This window comes from Maniola hyperantus, chromosome 4 (genome assembly GCF_902806685.2).
Source record: "Maniola hyperantus chromosome 4, iAphHyp1.2, whole genome shotgun sequence".
Classification (NCBI taxonomy): domain Eukaryota; kingdom Metazoa; phylum Arthropoda; class Insecta; order Lepidoptera; family Nymphalidae; genus Maniola; species Maniola hyperantus.
Window position 1 is genome coordinate 16,281,247 of NC_048539.1, and position 17,757 is coordinate 16,299,003.

At 41.0% G+C, this 17,757-nt stretch overlaps 1 protein-coding gene across 2 annotated transcripts; it reads left to right on the forward strand.

Moving 5' to 3' along the window:
• The first annotated feature begins 419 nt into the window (after positions 1–419).
• Raf (Raf oncogene) lies at positions 420–16,459 on the forward strand. 2 transcript variants are annotated; one of them, XM_034985074.2, is made up of 13 exons: positions 420–1,268; positions 2,841–3,032; positions 3,575–3,678; positions 3,916–3,960; positions 6,151–6,268; positions 7,158–7,256; positions 8,016–8,157; positions 8,936–9,048; positions 11,179–11,399; positions 12,156–12,247; positions 13,063–13,253; positions 13,926–14,242; positions 15,706–16,459. In XM_034985074.2, exons 1-13 carry the CDS (start codon positions 690–692, stop codon positions 15,734–15,736), a joined length of 2,244 nt encoding a protein of 747 aa, XP_034840965.1. In that variant the 5' UTR covers positions 420–689; the 3' UTR covers positions 15,737–16,459. The 2 variants fall into 2 exon arrangements, with proteins under 2 accessions (XP_034840965.1, XP_034840966.1); XM_034985075.2 differs by lacking the exon at positions 3,916–3,960.
• Positions 16,460–17,757: the final 1,298 nt, after the last annotated feature.

The following is a 17,757-nucleotide window of genomic DNA, read 5'->3' on the forward strand; positions in this document are numbered from 1 at the left end:
TCTGGGTTCTAGTATCATAGACCATGTATATAAAAAAATTTACCAAGAAGTTAATCCACAAATCATCACATTAGGTAGTTTACGAACGTACGAACCAGCAAAAACATCACACTACATTTCAGCTCTGGATTCCAGACTTTTTGACCAAATAGGGTCGATTATTCTGAACGTAGAAAAAACGCGCTGAAACCTCTTCCTTTTTGAAAGTAGGTAGCGATAAAAATAGGTTTTGGAGTCACCGTTATTGTTTGATAGTGCTGTTTGCTCGCCCGATCATAGAGAATGTGTGTCTTTGTGTGTGTAGTGTTTATTCTGTGGGCATCGTTTTGTGTTATTCGTCTGTGTTGACATTTTTATTATATTCTTTGGAGGCTCAAAAGAGCTAGAATCCAGAGCCGTAAAACCAGTTTAAAAAAAATTCTTTGGTCGACATTCCTGAACTTCCTAGTTCCTAAGCCTGAGATTCCCAAAGTTTCGAAGTAAAGTTTTATTCATTTTACAATATTTATTTAAAAATTGTGTATTTTTTTAGTTAATTTGTAATATTAATTTCATTGTCATTTATATGCAAGAACAAATTTTGTTTAATCTGCACATATTACGCGATAAAATGGCAACAAACATTGTCTATCTGCTATGCGCGAGTATGCGCGAAGAAAATTAAGAAAAAATTAAAAAAAAGAAAAGAAATGGCAGTTACTAGAGATAAAGAAAATTGTACAAGAAGAATTAATGGAAATATACCCGCGTTATCGCTCAACAGTGCTAATATGTCGACTTCGACCGACAGTGACGACGTAGCGGATCCGACATATGAAATTAGGAACATTCAAAGTATAATAAATGTGACTCGGGAAAACATTGATGCTTTGAACGCGAAGTTCGCTGGACTGCAGCACCCTCCGTCGCTGTACTTGTCGGAGTACCAGGAGCTGACTGCCAAGTTGCATACCTTGGAACTCAGGGAGCAGACTTTACGTGAATTGTTGCAGTGCGACTCGCCGGACCGGTCGGAGGAGTACCCTTGGCAGGATGAGTCAAAGAAGTACGATACGCTCACACGGCAGCCGAAGGTGTTCCTGCGGGCTCACTTGCCCAACCAGCAGCGCACCAGCGTGCAGGTGAAGGAAGGCGTGACTCTCCGCGAGGCGCTGATGAAGGCGCTCAAACTGAGGAACTTGACTTGTGAAATGTGTGAAGTAGTTCGGACAGGCAATAACGAAGTGGTACCATGGGATATCGACATTACTATGATTGATGCAGAGGAGGTCAGTGTTTTATTTCCGTGCTTTGTTAGGATACTGTGTAGTTTTGCAGGTATTGTTGCATTTAAAAGATAAGCGATTGACTTGTTGAATTTATTGTGGAAGAAGTTTAAAGAGTTAAAGAGGTAATTCATAGAACCTTGATACAATTCATGGTGAGTTTTATTTATTGTTATATCAATACTTATAATAAATTTAGAATAAATTGGTTTGGAAAGCAGTGAATAATTGATTACTTTCACAGTAAAAATTCCATTGAAACTGTGGACATTATTATAATTTAATTTAAACAACTTTCTTGTTAACAAAATCACAGAGTAAGATAATTCACTTTTTAATATGTCTTACTCACAACCTTGAATGGGAAGCTGAAAGAAATCTCTGTTTAGAGACAAGCATTTCCTGCTATTATAACCTACTAGCTGATGCCAGCGACTTCGTCCGCGTGGAATTAGGTTTTTAAAACTCCTGTGGGAACTCTCTGATTTTCCTGGATAAAAAGTAGCCTATGTCACTCCCCAGGTCTTTATCTATACCCATGCAAAAAAGCACGTCAATCCGTTGCACCGTTGCGACGTAATTGAAGGATAAACCAACAAACAAACACACTTTCGCATTTATAATAAGGGTACTGATTTTGAATAAATTATCTGATTTGATTTACCATTCTGGTAGCACAAAAGGAAAAACAGAACCCTTATAGGATCACTTTGTTGTCTGTCTGTCTGTCAAGAAACCTACAGGGTACTTCCCGTTGACCTAGAATCATGAAATTTGGCAGGTAAGTAGATCGTATAGCTGACATTTGGGGAAAAATCTGAAAACCGTGAATTTAGGGTTAGATCACACAAAAAAAATTAAATTGTGGTCATGAACTAATAATTAGTATTTTCAACTTTCGAAGTGAGTGACTATATCAAGTGGGGTATCATATGAAAGGTCTTCACGTGTACAATCTAAAACAGATTTTTATTTATTTTTATGCATCATAGTTTTTGAATTATCGTGTAAAATGTCGAAAAAATACGACTGTAGTACGGAACCCTCATTGCGCGAGCCTGACTCGCACCTGGCCGGTTTTTTATTCATTATAGGTATATGCTTGACCACAATCACACCTGATGGAAAGTGATGATGTGGCCTAAGATGGGACGCGTTTACCTAGAAGATGCCTATTCACTCTTGTTTTAAAGAAACCCGAGTTGTAATTGGTAGGAAACACATGTCGCGGAAGAGTATTCCAAACCTTAGCCATATGTATGAGGAATGATGACGCAAAACGTTTCGTGCGTGTAGATGGAATATCGACGACATAAGGATGGAAACTCGCCCAACGAAAGTCTTGTGGTTCGGTGGTAAAATGTTGAAGGGGGGACAAGATCAAAAAGTTCCTGAGCACACTCTCTGAAATATATCCTATAAAACACTGATAAGCCGGTGACCTTGCGGCGGTGATCGAGACTTTGTAGTTTCGCCAGTAAAGGGGAGTCATTGCCTATGAGTCTCCTAGCTCCACGATCAACAGCATCCAGAGCCGCTAGTTGGTACTTAGCGGAGCCATCGTATATGTTGCAGGTGACAGTGCGCATCCTGGACAAGCTGCCAGTGATGTCGCACATGTCCCACCAGTTCACACGCAAAACATTCTTCACGCTGGCCTTCTGCGAGTGTTGCCGGCGCCTGCTGTTCAACGGCTTCTACTGCAGCCAGTGCAACTTCAAGTTCCACCAGCGATGCGCCGACAAAGTGCCCAGCATTTGCCATCAGGTTGGTAGAGCAATCAAATTAGTTGTAGTATGTAGCCGTTATCTACATCAAAATATATATCCATACTAATATTATAAATGCGAAAGTGTCTGTCTGTCTGTCTGCTAGCCTTTCACGGCCCATCTGTTCAACCGATTTGGATGAAATTTGGTACAGAGATAGCTTGCATCCCAGGGAAGGACATAGGCTACTTTTAATCCTGGGAAATCAAAGAGTTCCCACGGAATTTTTGGAAACCTAAATCCACGTGGACGAAGTCGCGGGCATCATCTAGTTACACATATCTTGGAAACCTTGTAAATAGGACCTTTCATTTGATACTAAATTTTATATTAGGTTTAGGTTTTTAAAATCCTGTGGGAACTCTTAGATTTTTCAGTATAAAAAGCCTATGTCACTCTCCAGGTCTTTAACTATGCCCATGAAAAAAAATCACGTCAATCGGTTGCTCCGTTGCGACGTGATTGAAGGACAAACCAACAAACAAACATACTTTTGCATTTATAATATGGTTACCGATATAATATGGGTACTGATTACAGGTCAGAATGACAGATGCGTATTACGCCGCGTTGCTCGCCAAAAATCCAGAAACCCACCCCGGGTTCATATACCTACCCCAGCATTTTGGATATCATCAGAACAAGTAAGTTGCCTACCTTAGTAGTAACTTGATAACTTTCAATGTCGGTTATTATATTTTTTCCGTCAAATCAAGAGTGAATAGGCATCTTCTAAATGGCTTAGAGCCGGTGATGGGTTGGTCATGATGATGATTTATTGACAGTCAGGTTTTTAGTTTGTTTAATTACGTAATTTTATTCAAATATGCATTATGTCGAAAAAACATATTTATTAAGAAAATAAAAATGAATATGTTCAGGTCTGCCTCCCCGGCCAAGAAGATGAAGGAGTTTGATGTTAACTGGTGAATATTGTGTATATCCGTATACCCCTTAACATTCCAACTGTACTGTATATAGCAAGCACTACCCTAAAATAATATGCTACCTCCTAAACACTGTCTTCCCTATTAGGAATGTCGATAGGCATGTAAAATCACTTGAAACTGTGTTACAATAAAGCTTTTATACAGGTTGTAACCAGGTTGTAGCAAAAACTTACCGATATTGGTACTGATTCAGTGCACAACTAAATTTTAGAGTATTCACATCCTCTTCTTACTAATGTAATATGAAAAGGACAGACACAGTTTGACAGTTTTAAATTTAATTTTTAGATGGTAAAACCCTTGATTTTAGCGCACAGTCGCGAGCCTACTGTTTAAATTTGTAGCGTGCACTAAAATTTAGTCTTTAAATGTAAAGTTCGTGTTCTGTCCCTTTTTAGCATTGTTAAAAAGAAAAGGTTGCAGATACTCTAAATTTAGTTTAGAGAAAGACAACGGAATCGGTGCCATTGTTATACTACCTAAACACAATCCAATACCAATAACCATTTGCCTCATTTTGTACTTTTAGTGATTTACTATTTTTCAAACCCGCAATGTGTAGCGTGCAAAACTCGGGTCAATGCCCCGCCTACGACGCGGCATTGACTCCGAGTGGCGTACTTACGCAACATTCGTTGACCAGTAGCGTCAGTCAGATGTTTTATATGCAATATATCGTAAACTTTTACAAAATTATAGGATTTTTTAATAATTTTTTTCGCGTTTTTTTTTGTGGTATCATGTCAGTAATCAGTACTATCACCTGTCTTCGTTTTTGCCAGCGTTCTGGTTACACCCTGTATATACGACACTAGTTTTTTCTTTATTTATAACACCAAGTACATAGTTATGATTTTACATGCATTAAATAATTTTAAATACATATTATCAAAAATTGCGTAACCGGCAGGAATCGAACCTGCATCTGCTGGGTTCGCGCCCGATGCCTTGACCACTCGGCCACGGTTTCGCTTACTGCCAGTGACGTTTTTCACTCAGTACTGAAGGGACTGTTTAATGCCATCTAGTAGCGACACTTTGCAGTTACCGAAATGATAATATTTTTGATATGTATTTAAAATTATTTAGTAATTTCCTTGAAGTGTAGGTAAAAAAAAACACAATCATAAAAATTATAAAAATTTACACGCATTAGTTCGCATAAATATCGAGGCCCGCTGACAGTCAAGTGACTGCGTGTGAACTGTGACGTCATTTTCCAACGTTCCGCTTGGTCTCAACTCACAAGTTGCCAGTTAAATGCATGTCTGTGTTGTGATCGATTTTTCACCTTCCAGGCACCTGTCCCACTCGAATCCGAAATTATCTGATATACTAGCTTATGCCCGCGACTTCGTCCGCTTGGACTAAACAAATTCCGAACCCCTATTTAACCCCCTTAGAGGTTGAATTAAAAAAAATGCTTTCTTAGCGGATGCGGCATAATAGCTATCTGGATGCCAAATTTCACTTTTAATATAATATAGAAGAAGATAACAATTACTATAAAAGAGATTGCCCATTTTCTTAGGAGCTTTGGGCCCCCCCTAATATAATTGTTATGTCACCATGGTTTTAATTTTATTTTGTAGACAAATAATTAACTCTTTATATTCTGCAAACGATTTCTATTTATTCACCCTGGTTATAAAGAAATGTTATTTTTTATATTGCTGATATTAAGGTTATATTTAATTAATACTTCTTCAAAATAAACGCATGTCTACGATTCTAACAGTAATTGTGGATATTTTCAATAATAGAGTGAAAAAAAGTCGTAATAAAACATAATCGTAAAAAAATAACACATTTAAAAAAAAATTAATTTAAGTTTTGACACGACGAAAAGAGGGCCCGTTCACGGGCGATCTCCTTTCCTAAAAAGCCTAGTATACATTGAACTTATTGCATTCTGTGAATTCATTCGCGGCCAATTGCATCTTGACACTCACCTAAAGAAAATTGCCAGTCTGTGAGGACTGCCGACTGATCTGAATACTGGAAAAATTGTTTTTTTTTGGGTTTTAAAATAACTGAAGTGTCAAAAATTAAAATTTCACAATTTGTATAAGTTTTTACATCTGTCGGCAATCAATATTACCATGTCGGTGACCAATGCGTCTGATGAAGTTTTCACTTCAACAAATGTCATAATCTACATTGTAGGCAGCAACACCCGCGCTCGCTGAACCAGCAAGACAGATCCAACTCGGCGCCCAACGTCTGCATCAACATGGTGCAGCGGCCGATGACACTCGCGGAACACCAGCGGAAGCAGAACCAGGTAAAATGACGAAAAGATAATATATACCTAACACATTATAATATATAATATCTCTCAACGGCTATACTCACGTATTTAGTCGACGTTAACCCGACCAGTTTCGACCCATCCGGGGTCCTTTGTCAAGGGAGTCAGTTCAACGGGCTCTGCGGGCAACGGCACGCGCGGCGCGCAGTCTCAACCGCGACGCGTGCCGTTGAGAGATATTATATAATGGAAATCATTCACGATAGTTTAAACGCTAAAATATATAACACAATTCTTAATTTTATTGAAGAAGCGATTTTCGTCCTGTCGAGCCCAAAACTCTGAGTCACTCAGCGATTCAACGACGGAGAGAACTATGCTTGCAATTTATGTGATCAAATCAGAAATACAAGGATACGTAGGAGAATGAGAGTAACCGACATATGCCAACGAGTTGCAAGCTGGTAGTGGGCAGGCACCCGGCACATAGTTCGAAATATCCCAAGGTGCTGCACTGGTGACCTCGCACCGGAAGGCGCAGTGTTGGAACGTGGAAGACCCCCCCCCCCCCCACTAGGTGGACAGATTCAGGCGGCGCAAGACCGTGGCGTGTGGAAGTCTCTACAAGAGACCTATATCCAGCAGTGGACGTATATCGGTTGATGATGATGTATAGTCCGCGACAAGTTGCGCTCGCCCGTACTGGCTTAGCGCGGGGGCTGTGCGGGTGTGCGGGGCGCTCCCTCCCCGATTGTCATCTTGACCTGTCGCGTACTATCTGTACCTACTACCCGTCGGAAATATCTGCACACCTCCCTGGAACGCGCTTCCCCGCAGCTTGCCCGTTTTCGCCTATCCAGTATCAGTCATTAAGCCAGGTTCTCAGATATTTCCGACGGGCTGTACTATTTATTTGTTGCAGAGCAACAACTCGCCACAGTCGTCCAACTACCTGACGTCGGGGCGACACAACAAAGACGACAAGGACAAGGGCGACCAGCAACAGAGTCAGAGCACACAGGTACTTATTGCATACACAATACAGTTGAATTTATCTTAATTCAAATTAAGGTTAACCATGCGTAGGCTGAGATGTTGACTTTTTCTGTAAAAATGAGACAGAGCTATGCGCTGAGATAAATTTGTCTTGTTTTAACTCTAAGTAAAGTCTGACCAAGTCAAAGTAGGCTCTATAGTTCTCAGACTTAGTATAGATGGGAAAACTTCTCCCATCTATCTAAGCCTGAGAACTGAGAAATATATATAACTATGATCTCGAACAATTTTGGGAGATTCGTTCTTCATCATCATCATGATGAACCTATCGCCGGCTCACTACTAAGCCCGGGTCTCCACTCAGAAGGATAGAAGGATTGGCAGACTTCACACATTTACTCACCTTTGAGAATATTATGTAGAACCCAGGCATGCAGGTTTCCTTCACTTCAACGGTTAAAGAATAGAATAGAATGTTTTTTTATTCATGTAAACTTTTTAAAAGTGCTTATGAATAGTCAGGTAGTTTTAATTTACCACTGGTTCGGAATGCCGTTCCTACCGAGAAGAACCAGCAAGAAACTCGGCGGTTGCTCTTTTTAATTTTTCAATTTACAATGTTATTATACCGTACTATACAAGCCATTGCAGCCCCGTGCATTGCTGGAGCGAGTCAAATCCAAGCTTTTTTATCGTTTACATAGTCTGCGTTAAACGTTAGATTCAAGCTGCACGCAACATAAGACCGTAAAACCTAAGCAATAAGGTTGTATCTTGTGTACAGGCATCCCCCACGGGCACGTTACGACCACGGAGAGCGCGCGCGCGGTCGGCGGACGAGTCGTGGAAACACGCTCTGTCGCCGCGAGAGAGCTACGACGATTGGGTCATACATGCGGACGAGATACTCATCGGAGCTAGGATAGGTCAGTTTTTGCACTTTCTGACCAACTTCTGCTGACTCCATTTTATTCTTTCTCAAGATTCCTAAGATAAGGGAATCAAATCGGCCATAGGCGCACACCTTACCACGACAGACTGAAACACTTTGGGTTACAAACTTTAGAATTTCGCCGGAAATATTATCATTTAATATCTCTACATAGGATTATTCACTCCAAAATAGATTCTCCCGTATTGCTGTCGTTGATTAATATTAATTATAATGTCCGATTTAGAAACCCTAGACCTTTTGCCCTTAGTGTATATAAGAACAATACTTCCTTTTACAATCCCGTTGTCCGTATGTGTCGCCTGTACAATGATCTTTTCACAGCTAACCACAATATTGACATTTTTAATAATAATTTGAACATATTTAAAAAACATATTTATCAACATTTTGCATCTTCTCTCCACTTTAAGTATATTTTTCATAGTTAATTTTCTTGTATTTCTTTTTTCTGTGTTTTTATAAATTGTATCTTATCAGTTAGTTAGTGCATTTATTTATTTAAGAATTGTTGTGTACACATATTAAGGGTTACCGCTTAGATCTTAATCTATTGTTTTTTATTTTTATTTGGACCATTTATAGCTGAAACCTGTTTTGTGTGCCTTTATAATAAAATAAAATAAAATAAAATAAAATAAAATAAAATAAAATAAATCAGCATTAAATTTTTTTTTATGTACGAGTATTAGAACAAACAAACACACTTTCTCATTTATAATAAGGGTAGTGACTGTGTGGTTTGACCTCAGGCTCGGGCAGTTTCGGGACAGTGTACAAGGCGCACTGGCACGGGCCGGTGGCGGTCAAGACGCTCAACGTGAAAACGCCCACGCCGGCGCAACTGCAAGCCTTCAAAAACGAGGTGAGCGCGGTACCTAACACGTGCAGCAGCGGGGTCTTCTCCGTTTGACCTAGGCCAAAACGGGGGTACGGGCTTCGAGGCATGGCCTCCTTGCCCGGGTGTGGCGCGGGGAAGAACGCTTCCCCGGTAACGTCCTTTAAGCCGTTGTCGGCTAAGGCCTGCCTTCTTGGCTTAGGGCCTCGAGGTCTCGGTTTTGTGTTGGGTCCAGGGCGCCCGTACTGTAGGCTGTGGGCTCGTCGTTGTGCACAGGGGTATTATCAACGCCGGTAAAGCTTGCGTCGTCCTCATCGTCGTCATCTTCATCAGCACGTTGCGCTGGTGTGGGTGACCGCAGAAGCTCGCGAGGTAGAGGACGCCCGTTTGGCGGTCTGGGTTGAAGCGGTGCTATCCCGTGGAGGTGTATGTACGGTCCATGGTCCGCGCGGGCGAACATTCGCCGCGCAAGTGCATGGACGTACTCCTCCACGGTGGGCCACCTAACACGTCTCTACTCTCTACTATAGTGTGGCGGTTGCCACAGTAGAGACTAGATGGCGCTGTTCAATCGATAACATTTCATGACGTAGTCCCGAACAAATGTACCAACGACAGTACTCGCACTAACGGAGTTTTCTGTAATCTGGACTATATTAAGAAGTTTCAAGACACAACCGTCGCGTCGTCGGCCCAGCTGACGCTACCGAGCAAATCAACCGCTCGATGGGAGATCTCTCTTTGGTACGGTCGAGCCTGCAAATCGTTCCCGGACAATACTCCCGGTACGCGATAGGTCGAGATGACAGTCGGGGTGGGGAGCGCAGTGTTCGAACTTGAAATACCCCCCACTAGGTGGACAAATGACATCGAACAAGTCGTAGGGCGCCGTGGATGCTTACGAAGAGTCAATTTTAATTTCAACACTGAAATGAGCACCCTGAAGAACCTTGGAATATGACGTACCTTTTTTTAATAATTCATTATAGGCACACGCTTGACCACAATCACACCTGATGGGAAGTGATAATGTCGCCTAAGATGGAAACGACTTACTTAGAAGATATCTATTCATTCTTATTTTAAATTTTGATTTATTCTCTATCTTTTATGCAACTAAGGGTGAAATCTATAGAGCACTCTGACTTAGCTTAGACTTGAGACAGAGCTATATCTCTCAACATAAATCTCTCCCGTTTTAACTCAATCTTAAGTCTAAGCAGTGTCAAAGTGCGCTCTATAGATCTCACCCTAAGTATAGCCGACGACGTCTTAAGATTTCAGTTGCCGGCTTTAAAAAGAAAAAAAATCATATTAAAACAATTAATATCCCACCGCTGCCACCATGTTGTGTTAACGAAACGCGTATCGGATGACAACTAACTTTATTGTTGAACTAGCTGATTCCTGCGACTTCGTCCGCGTGGATTTACGTTTTTTAAAATCCCGCGGGAATTCTTTGATTTTTCGGGATTGTTGTCGTTGCTTGGTACTTACAATATGAATTCACTATGAACACTTCCTGAATCTTGATAACCCAGGCGGGCAGTAACCCTGCAGCACCAGGATTAAGGAGTTGAATCCAGAATTTTTTATGTGACCACGACGTAAACTTTTTTTGTTGATTTAAAAAAAAATTTGCAAATCGGTCCAGAAACCTCGAAAAAATCGATGTAGAAAAAAGAACCACCTCCTTTTTGACAGTCGGTTAAAAACCGATGACCTTGAAATATTTACGGAACAATCTTTAAAATATCCCCTTTCTAACAAAAAAAGAATGAATGAAATCGGACTACGCGTTAATGAATTACAACTCAGTATACATTTTAACTTTCGTCCCCTCTCCTACGGGAACCATGCTGAATTTCGGGATAAAAAGTATCCTATATTCTTCCTCATAGTATGACCTCAAATCGTACCAAGTTTCATTGGAATCCATTCAGTAGTTTCAGCGTGATGCGCGGCCGTGATACAGACAGACAGACAGACAGACAGACAGACAGACAAAAATAAAAAAAATTACAGTTTTGGGTTCAGTATCGATTATAGAGTGCCCTCGAAAAAAAATTTTCAAAATATCTTCAATGTACAGAATTTGACCTGTTACAGTTTTATTATAAGTATTGATACCCACAACAAAGGGCATCTTGTCCCCAGGTGGCAGTGCTACGGAAGACGCGGCACTGCAACATTCTACTATTCATGGGCTGTGTGTCCAAGCCCTCCCTAGCCATAGTCACGCAGTGGTGCGAGGGCTCGTCCCTCTACCAACATCTGCACGTCTTAGAAACCCCTCTCCCAATGCTGTACCTTATAGACGTGGCGCGGCAAACTGCTCAGGGAATGGACTATCTTCACGCCAAGAACATTATTCACAGGTAAAATAAAGTCAAATAAAAAAAAAACCGCCCAAGTCCGAGTCAGACTCGCGCACTGAGTGTTCCGTACTACAGTCGTATTTTTTCGACATTTTGCATGATGCATAAAAATAAATAAAAATCTGTTTTAGATGCATACAGAACCCTAAAAATGGGACAAAAATGTCTCCAGCTGGGGCGGACAGCCCCTTGTCCTGGGACAAAAATGTCCTCTAACTCAGGTGGACAGCGTATGAATGGGGCAAAAGTGTCATTTAAACAGTGTGAATGTTTAAATGACAATGAAAAATCTCGTATGTGGACGGTGTGAGAGAATGGGGTCAGAATGACCCCTAGCAAAAGCTGGGGTAAACATTGTCTGAATGAGACAAAAATATCTCCAATTTCGGATGGTCATGGTGAGGCAAAAATGGCTTCTAGCTAGGGTTAAAAGCATATGAATGGGGCAAAAAGGTTCCTTAGCAGGGGCGTGCAGGTCATGGAGGCATACATGCACTGCTTACCCCAATAGTAATAGCTCAATGCATATTTTTCATTATGACCTGCCAATAAACAGGTTCCTAGCTAACTAATGCCTACCCTGGCTTCAAACCTGTGCACGCCACTGTTCCTTAGTTGGGATGAACAGCCTATGGGTGCAATGTAGTTGCTTGGCTGGGGCGGACATTGTGTAAATGGGACAAAAATGAGCCCTAGCTGGGCCAGACAGTGTGCGAAAGTAAAAAAAAAACTATATTTTGTTCTTTCTTATTTCAGGGACCTGAAATCAAATAACATATTTTTAAGAGACGACTGGTCGGTTAAAATAGGAGATTTTGGACTTGCCACAGCCAAAGTGCGGTGGTCAGGTTAGTACTTGTTAGAATAGAATAGAATAGAATAGAATGTTTTTTTATTCATGTAAACTTAATATTAGATGTCGCTAGTTGCTACTTATGCCATGTAATTTGATTGGCTCCAGCCAATATTTCGTATAATCTAAATATATACAAGGAAAAAGGCGACTGACTGACTGACTGATCTATCAACGCACAGCTCAAACTACTGGACGGATCGGGCTGAAATTTGGCATGCAGATAACTATTATGACGTAGGCATTCGCTAAGAAGGAATTTTTTAAAATTCAACCCCTAAGGGGGTGAAATAGGGGTTTGAAGTGTAGTCCACGCGGACGAAGTCGCGAGCATAAGCTAGTCTAAATATATACAAGGAAAAAGGCGACTGACTGACTGACTGATCTATCGACGCACAGCTCAAACTACTGGAAGGATCGGGTTGAAATTTGGCATGCAGATAGCTATTATGACGTAGGCATCCGCTAAGAAAGGATTTTTGAAAATTCAACTCCTAAGGGGGTGAAATAGGGTTTTGAAATTTTGTAGTCCACGCGGACGAAGTCGCGAGCATAAGCTAGTCTAAATATATACAAGGAAAAAGGCGACTGACTGACTGACTGATCTATCAACGCACAGCTCAAACTACTAAACGGATCGGGCTGAAATTTGGCATGCAGATAGCTATTATGACGTAGGCATCCGCTAAGAAGGAATTTTTTAAAATTCAACCCCTAAGGGGGTGAAATAGGGGTTTGAAGTGTAGTCCACGCGGACGAAGTCGCGAGCATAAGGTAGTTTTAAAAATATAAATTCTCTTGTATATGCAGATTCATCAACACTAGGAGGTATCCAATGGCAACAACCCACGGGCTCTATCCTGTGGATGGCTCCAGAAGTGATCCGTATGGACGAACCTGTGCCCTACACGTTTCGATCTGACGTGTACGCGTATGGCATCGTTCTGTTCGAGCTGATGGCCGGCGAGGTGCCTTACACCCACCTTAATAATAAAGACCAGGTATGTTAAGTAAAAATTGACCCTGATTGCGGGTTTTGCAACTTAATGAATCAAAAATGACCTTGAGGAGAGGCGTTCAATGTAGGCTCCGAGCTAGGGTAGTATAATCTAAATATATAAAAGGAAAAGGTGACTGACTGACTGATCTATCAACGCACAGCTCAAACTACTGGATGGGTCGAGCTAAAATCTGACATGCAGACAATTATTATGACGTAGACATCTGCTAAGAAAGGACGTTTAAGGTGGTAAAATAGGGGTTCGAAAGAGAAACGCCCATTCTCGGCCAAAATTCATCCATCAATGTTATGAATACTAAAAAAAAAACTTATTTAATAACTGAAATATTGCTCGTAACGGTTTGTGCGTAACACTCCGGCGTAATTAAAAGACTGTCAACTAATTCCGCTCGTAATGACAATCTTGGCAATGTAGGTATTGCAATAATTCTTACTGAGAAAACAAATAAACAAAAAGGTTTATAAAAGTTCCTCCGAGTTCTATGTCCAAAATAGTGCTTGTTTCTTTATCTGTGATCTCAGTCCTAATGCCTTACATTAATTTCATTGATGGATGTACTTTGGCCAAAAACTCTTTGACGAATGGGCGTTTCCCTTTGTGTAGACGAAGTCGCGAGCATAAGCTAGTCTGAATATATGTTTATCATTTCAGATCCTATGGATGGTCGGGCGGGGTCTCCTGAGACCTGACGCCAGACGGTTGCGACAGGACGCGCCTCAGGCGTTGAAGCGACTGTTCGAAGACTGCATCAAATTCGACCGCGAACAGAGGCCTTTGTTCCGACAAATCCTTGCTTCGCTCGAATCCATGCTTCGGGCGATGCCGAAGATCACGAGAAGCGCTTCGGAACCGAGCTTAAATAGACAGTTGCACGCTTCGGACGACTACTTGAGTTATAGTTGCGCTTCGCCCAAGACGCCTGTCAATTTCCAGTTCAATACCGACACCAGTTTCCCCGCCTTTTATGGGTAAGTGAAAATGTGACCTATTGTCCTTTTTTTTTTTTTTATTTTTTTTTTTTTTTTTTATTTTTTTTTTTTTTTTTAAATAGAAAGATTAGCCATTTTTTTTAATGACTAATATTCCCCTTTCCTCTCCAATTAAGCGTCAAGCTTGTGCTAGGAGTAGGTACGACAATAGTGCAACGGGCGGGGTTTGAACCGTCGACCTTTCGGTTTTCAGTCCACTCCTATACCGGTTGAGCTATTGAGGCTCAATTATTATCTAAAAGAAAAAGATGACTGATTGATCTATCAACGCACAGCTCAAACTGCTGGACGGATCTGGCTTAAATTTGGCATGCAGATAGATATTATGACGTAGGCATCCGCTAAGAAAAGATTTTTGAACATTCGACCCCTAAGGGGCTAAAATAGGGGTTTGAAATTTGTATAGTCCACGCAGACGAAGTCGCGGGCATACGCTAGTTATTTTCTAATGTAGAACAGGATGGCACTAAGTTCTCAGCTTTGCTTTAATATATTTTGCTCTCTCTTTTATATTGATAACAAACCAATATGCTACAATTTCTGGGTAGGAAATGCAACACGTTTTATACATGTCAGATTGAACTTTGAACTTGAAACGATTAGGACAAAAATGTCCCCTAGCCGAATGACAGCGTTTAAATGGGACAAAAATATCCCTCAGTTGAAGCAGAGAGCGTGTGATAAGGACGAAAATGACCCCCAGCTGAGGCGGACAGCGTGTGAAAGGGATGAAAATGACCCCCAGCTGAGGCGGACAGCGTGTGAAAGGGACGAAAATGACCCCCAGCTGAGGCGGACAGCGTGTGAAAGGGACTAAAATGACCCGCAGCTGAGGCGGACAGCGTATGAAAGGGACGAAAATGACCCCCAGCTGAGGCGGACAGCGTGTGAAAGGGACTAAAATGACCCGCAGCTGAGGCGGACAGCGTATGAAAGGGACGAAAATGACCCCCAGCTGAGGCGGACAGCGTGTGAAAGGGACGAAAATGACCCCCAGCTGAGGCGGACAGCGTGTGAATACGGCAAAAATGTCCCTTAGCTGATGCCCGCGACTTCGTCCACGTGGATTTAGCATTTTAATATCCCGTGGAAACTCTTTAATTTTCCGGGAAAAAAGTAGCCTATGTTACTTCTCCAAGTCTTTGACTATATCCATGCAAAAAATCACGCCGGTCGTTGCTCCGCTGCGGCGTGATTGAAGGACCAACAAACATTTTATAATATGGGTAGTGAGCAGTGGCGTGCACAAGGTTAAAAGCCAGGGTAGGCATTAGTTAGGTAGGAACCTGTTTACTGGCAGGTCATAATGAAAAATATGCATTGAGCTATTACAACTGGGGTAAGCAGTGCATTTATGCCTCTATGACCTGCACGCCACTGGTAGTGAGGTAGTGATATACTTTCCCATTCTTACTTTGATCATGAATTTTGTTTGTTCGCAGCATTCCAGTGCCTAACCAGCGACATACATAGGAGTACACACATACCTCCTAAAATAGCTCTGCGATCTCAACTGTTATATTGTTATACGATTGTTTCTTTTCTACCACCTGGGAAGTGAAAGGGGCCGAGATATATGTACTATAGTTGAGCCATTATGAACGTGCGAACTGAGTCATAAATCATTACACCACAAGGGATGCCGTTTGGACGCAGATAGCTGATCTTTCCCTCGTTTTTTAGGGTTCCGTAGTAAACGAAGAACCCTTAAACTTCGCCATGTCCGGACAGACGGTCCGTCTGTCCTCGGTTAATCTCAGAGACTTAGTGCTAGAAATCTGTAATTTAGCATGGGTATAAATATTAATCACGCCGACAAAGTGACGAAAAAAAATTTTGATAAATATTTTTTTTAGGGTATTATAATCCGTTATCGATTATCGATAAATCCTTTTTTTTATACTGTTACACACAACACCAGAGTATAATGTTTCAGTTCCATGAGACCTGTAAGTGCGAGCGAGAGGTCTGATTTGAAAAATGATTTATAACTCAGTTTGCACGTTCATAATGGCCCAACTGTAGGTTAGAGCATTAAGCCGGTTGCAGATCAACAGCTAAGCTATGTCGAAGCTAAGCTCAGCGTAATAAATAAACTGGAAACAAGTTGCGTGCATGTCAACAGCTATACTCTATCCAAGGAAACTAGTTGGTACAGCGCTAAAGTGTCAGGAGATACGGGAGGGGCTGGGCTCTTCTCAGACCTGGGCGCGTTTGGAACCCTCGTAGCTTTAGTTTTAAGTTTGCGTTATAATTATCACCACTATATTATCTTACAAATCTAACACTATACCAGACAATCAATAAGAGTAATTTATTACCTATTTTGAATAAATCATTTGACTTTGACTTTGACTTTGGGCTTAGCTTAGCTCAGCTAATGTTTAGTATAAGTCCCGCGAATTGCTAGTACGCGTGGCCGCCATTTTAGTGACGTCGGTACTAGACTGAAGTTTCGAGGTGATGGTATATTTTTATTTCGGCTGACGTCAAAATGACGTCATTTCGATGGTAATGAGATATGGCTCCAGCGCAATAGCAATTTGCGGGACTTATATGTACAAGAGTTTTGAATGGATCGGCAATGCCTATTGTTATTATATTTTATTTATTTGAACATAATTGACATTGTATATAATAATAATTAATTATTAGATGGTTCACATCATACCGTACAGAATATATGGACTAAGAGCCCGTGAGGGCCAGACCTTCGTTATTTTATAAACGCTGAACGTTTCTTCAAGTTTAGTCAAAGTCAAATCATTTATTCAAATTGTACTATTGTACACTTTCTGATGGCCAATTGCTGAATTTGCAATAATATATGAATATAAAATAATTTATAAAATAACGAAGGTCTGGCCCTCACAGGCTCTTTCACTAATACAACTTGATATGAAGTTCCAATCAATTGTTGGTTCGCACCTCGGCACGGTATAGTGTGAATCATCCCTTAATTTGAAGAAGTTGCTTTTTTATGCATAGATAACTTATATAGACCACAGAATTGAGAATGCCTAGAATGGACTAGGCCACGGTTTACTTGCCGCCAGTGCCGATAGCTATATGTATTTTTATTTATTACTAGCTGATGCTCGCGACTTCGTCCGCGTTGAATTAGGTTCTTTAAAATCCCGTGGGAACTCTAATTTTCCGAGATAAAAAGTAGCCTATGTGAAGGACATAAGCTAACTCTGTACCAAATTTCATCCAAATCGGTTGAACGGTTGGGCCGTGAAAAGCTAGCAGACAGACAGACACACTTTCGCATTTATAATATTAGCATGGATTTCAAAATGGCCGTGATTAAAAAAAAATAAAAAGTGCACAATCTTTTACGATGGTACGGAATCCTTTGTGTGCCAGTCTGACTCGCACTTGACCGGTTTGTTTTCCTTTAATCTATGTTTCGAGGATAAGTTGTAAAAAAGCATAATAAAGTTAAAAGTATTATTTGTATAAATTAGTAAAATCGCAAGCGCGGAGCATCG

Bases quoted from the DNA above. Each gene is read 5' to 3' on its own strand.
- Raf (XM_034985074.2), top strand. From the start codon at position 690: ATGGCAGTTACTAGAGATAAAGAAAATTGTACAAGAAGAATTAATGGA. The intron at 11,400-12,155 runs GTAAAATAAAGT...TTCTTATTTCAG, and splicing joins GCCAAGAACATTATTCACAG to GGACCTGAAATCAAATAACA. The intron at 13,254-13,925 runs GTATGTTAAGTA...TTATCATTTCAG, and splicing joins ACCTTAATAATAAAGACCAG to ATCCTATGGATGGTCGGGCG.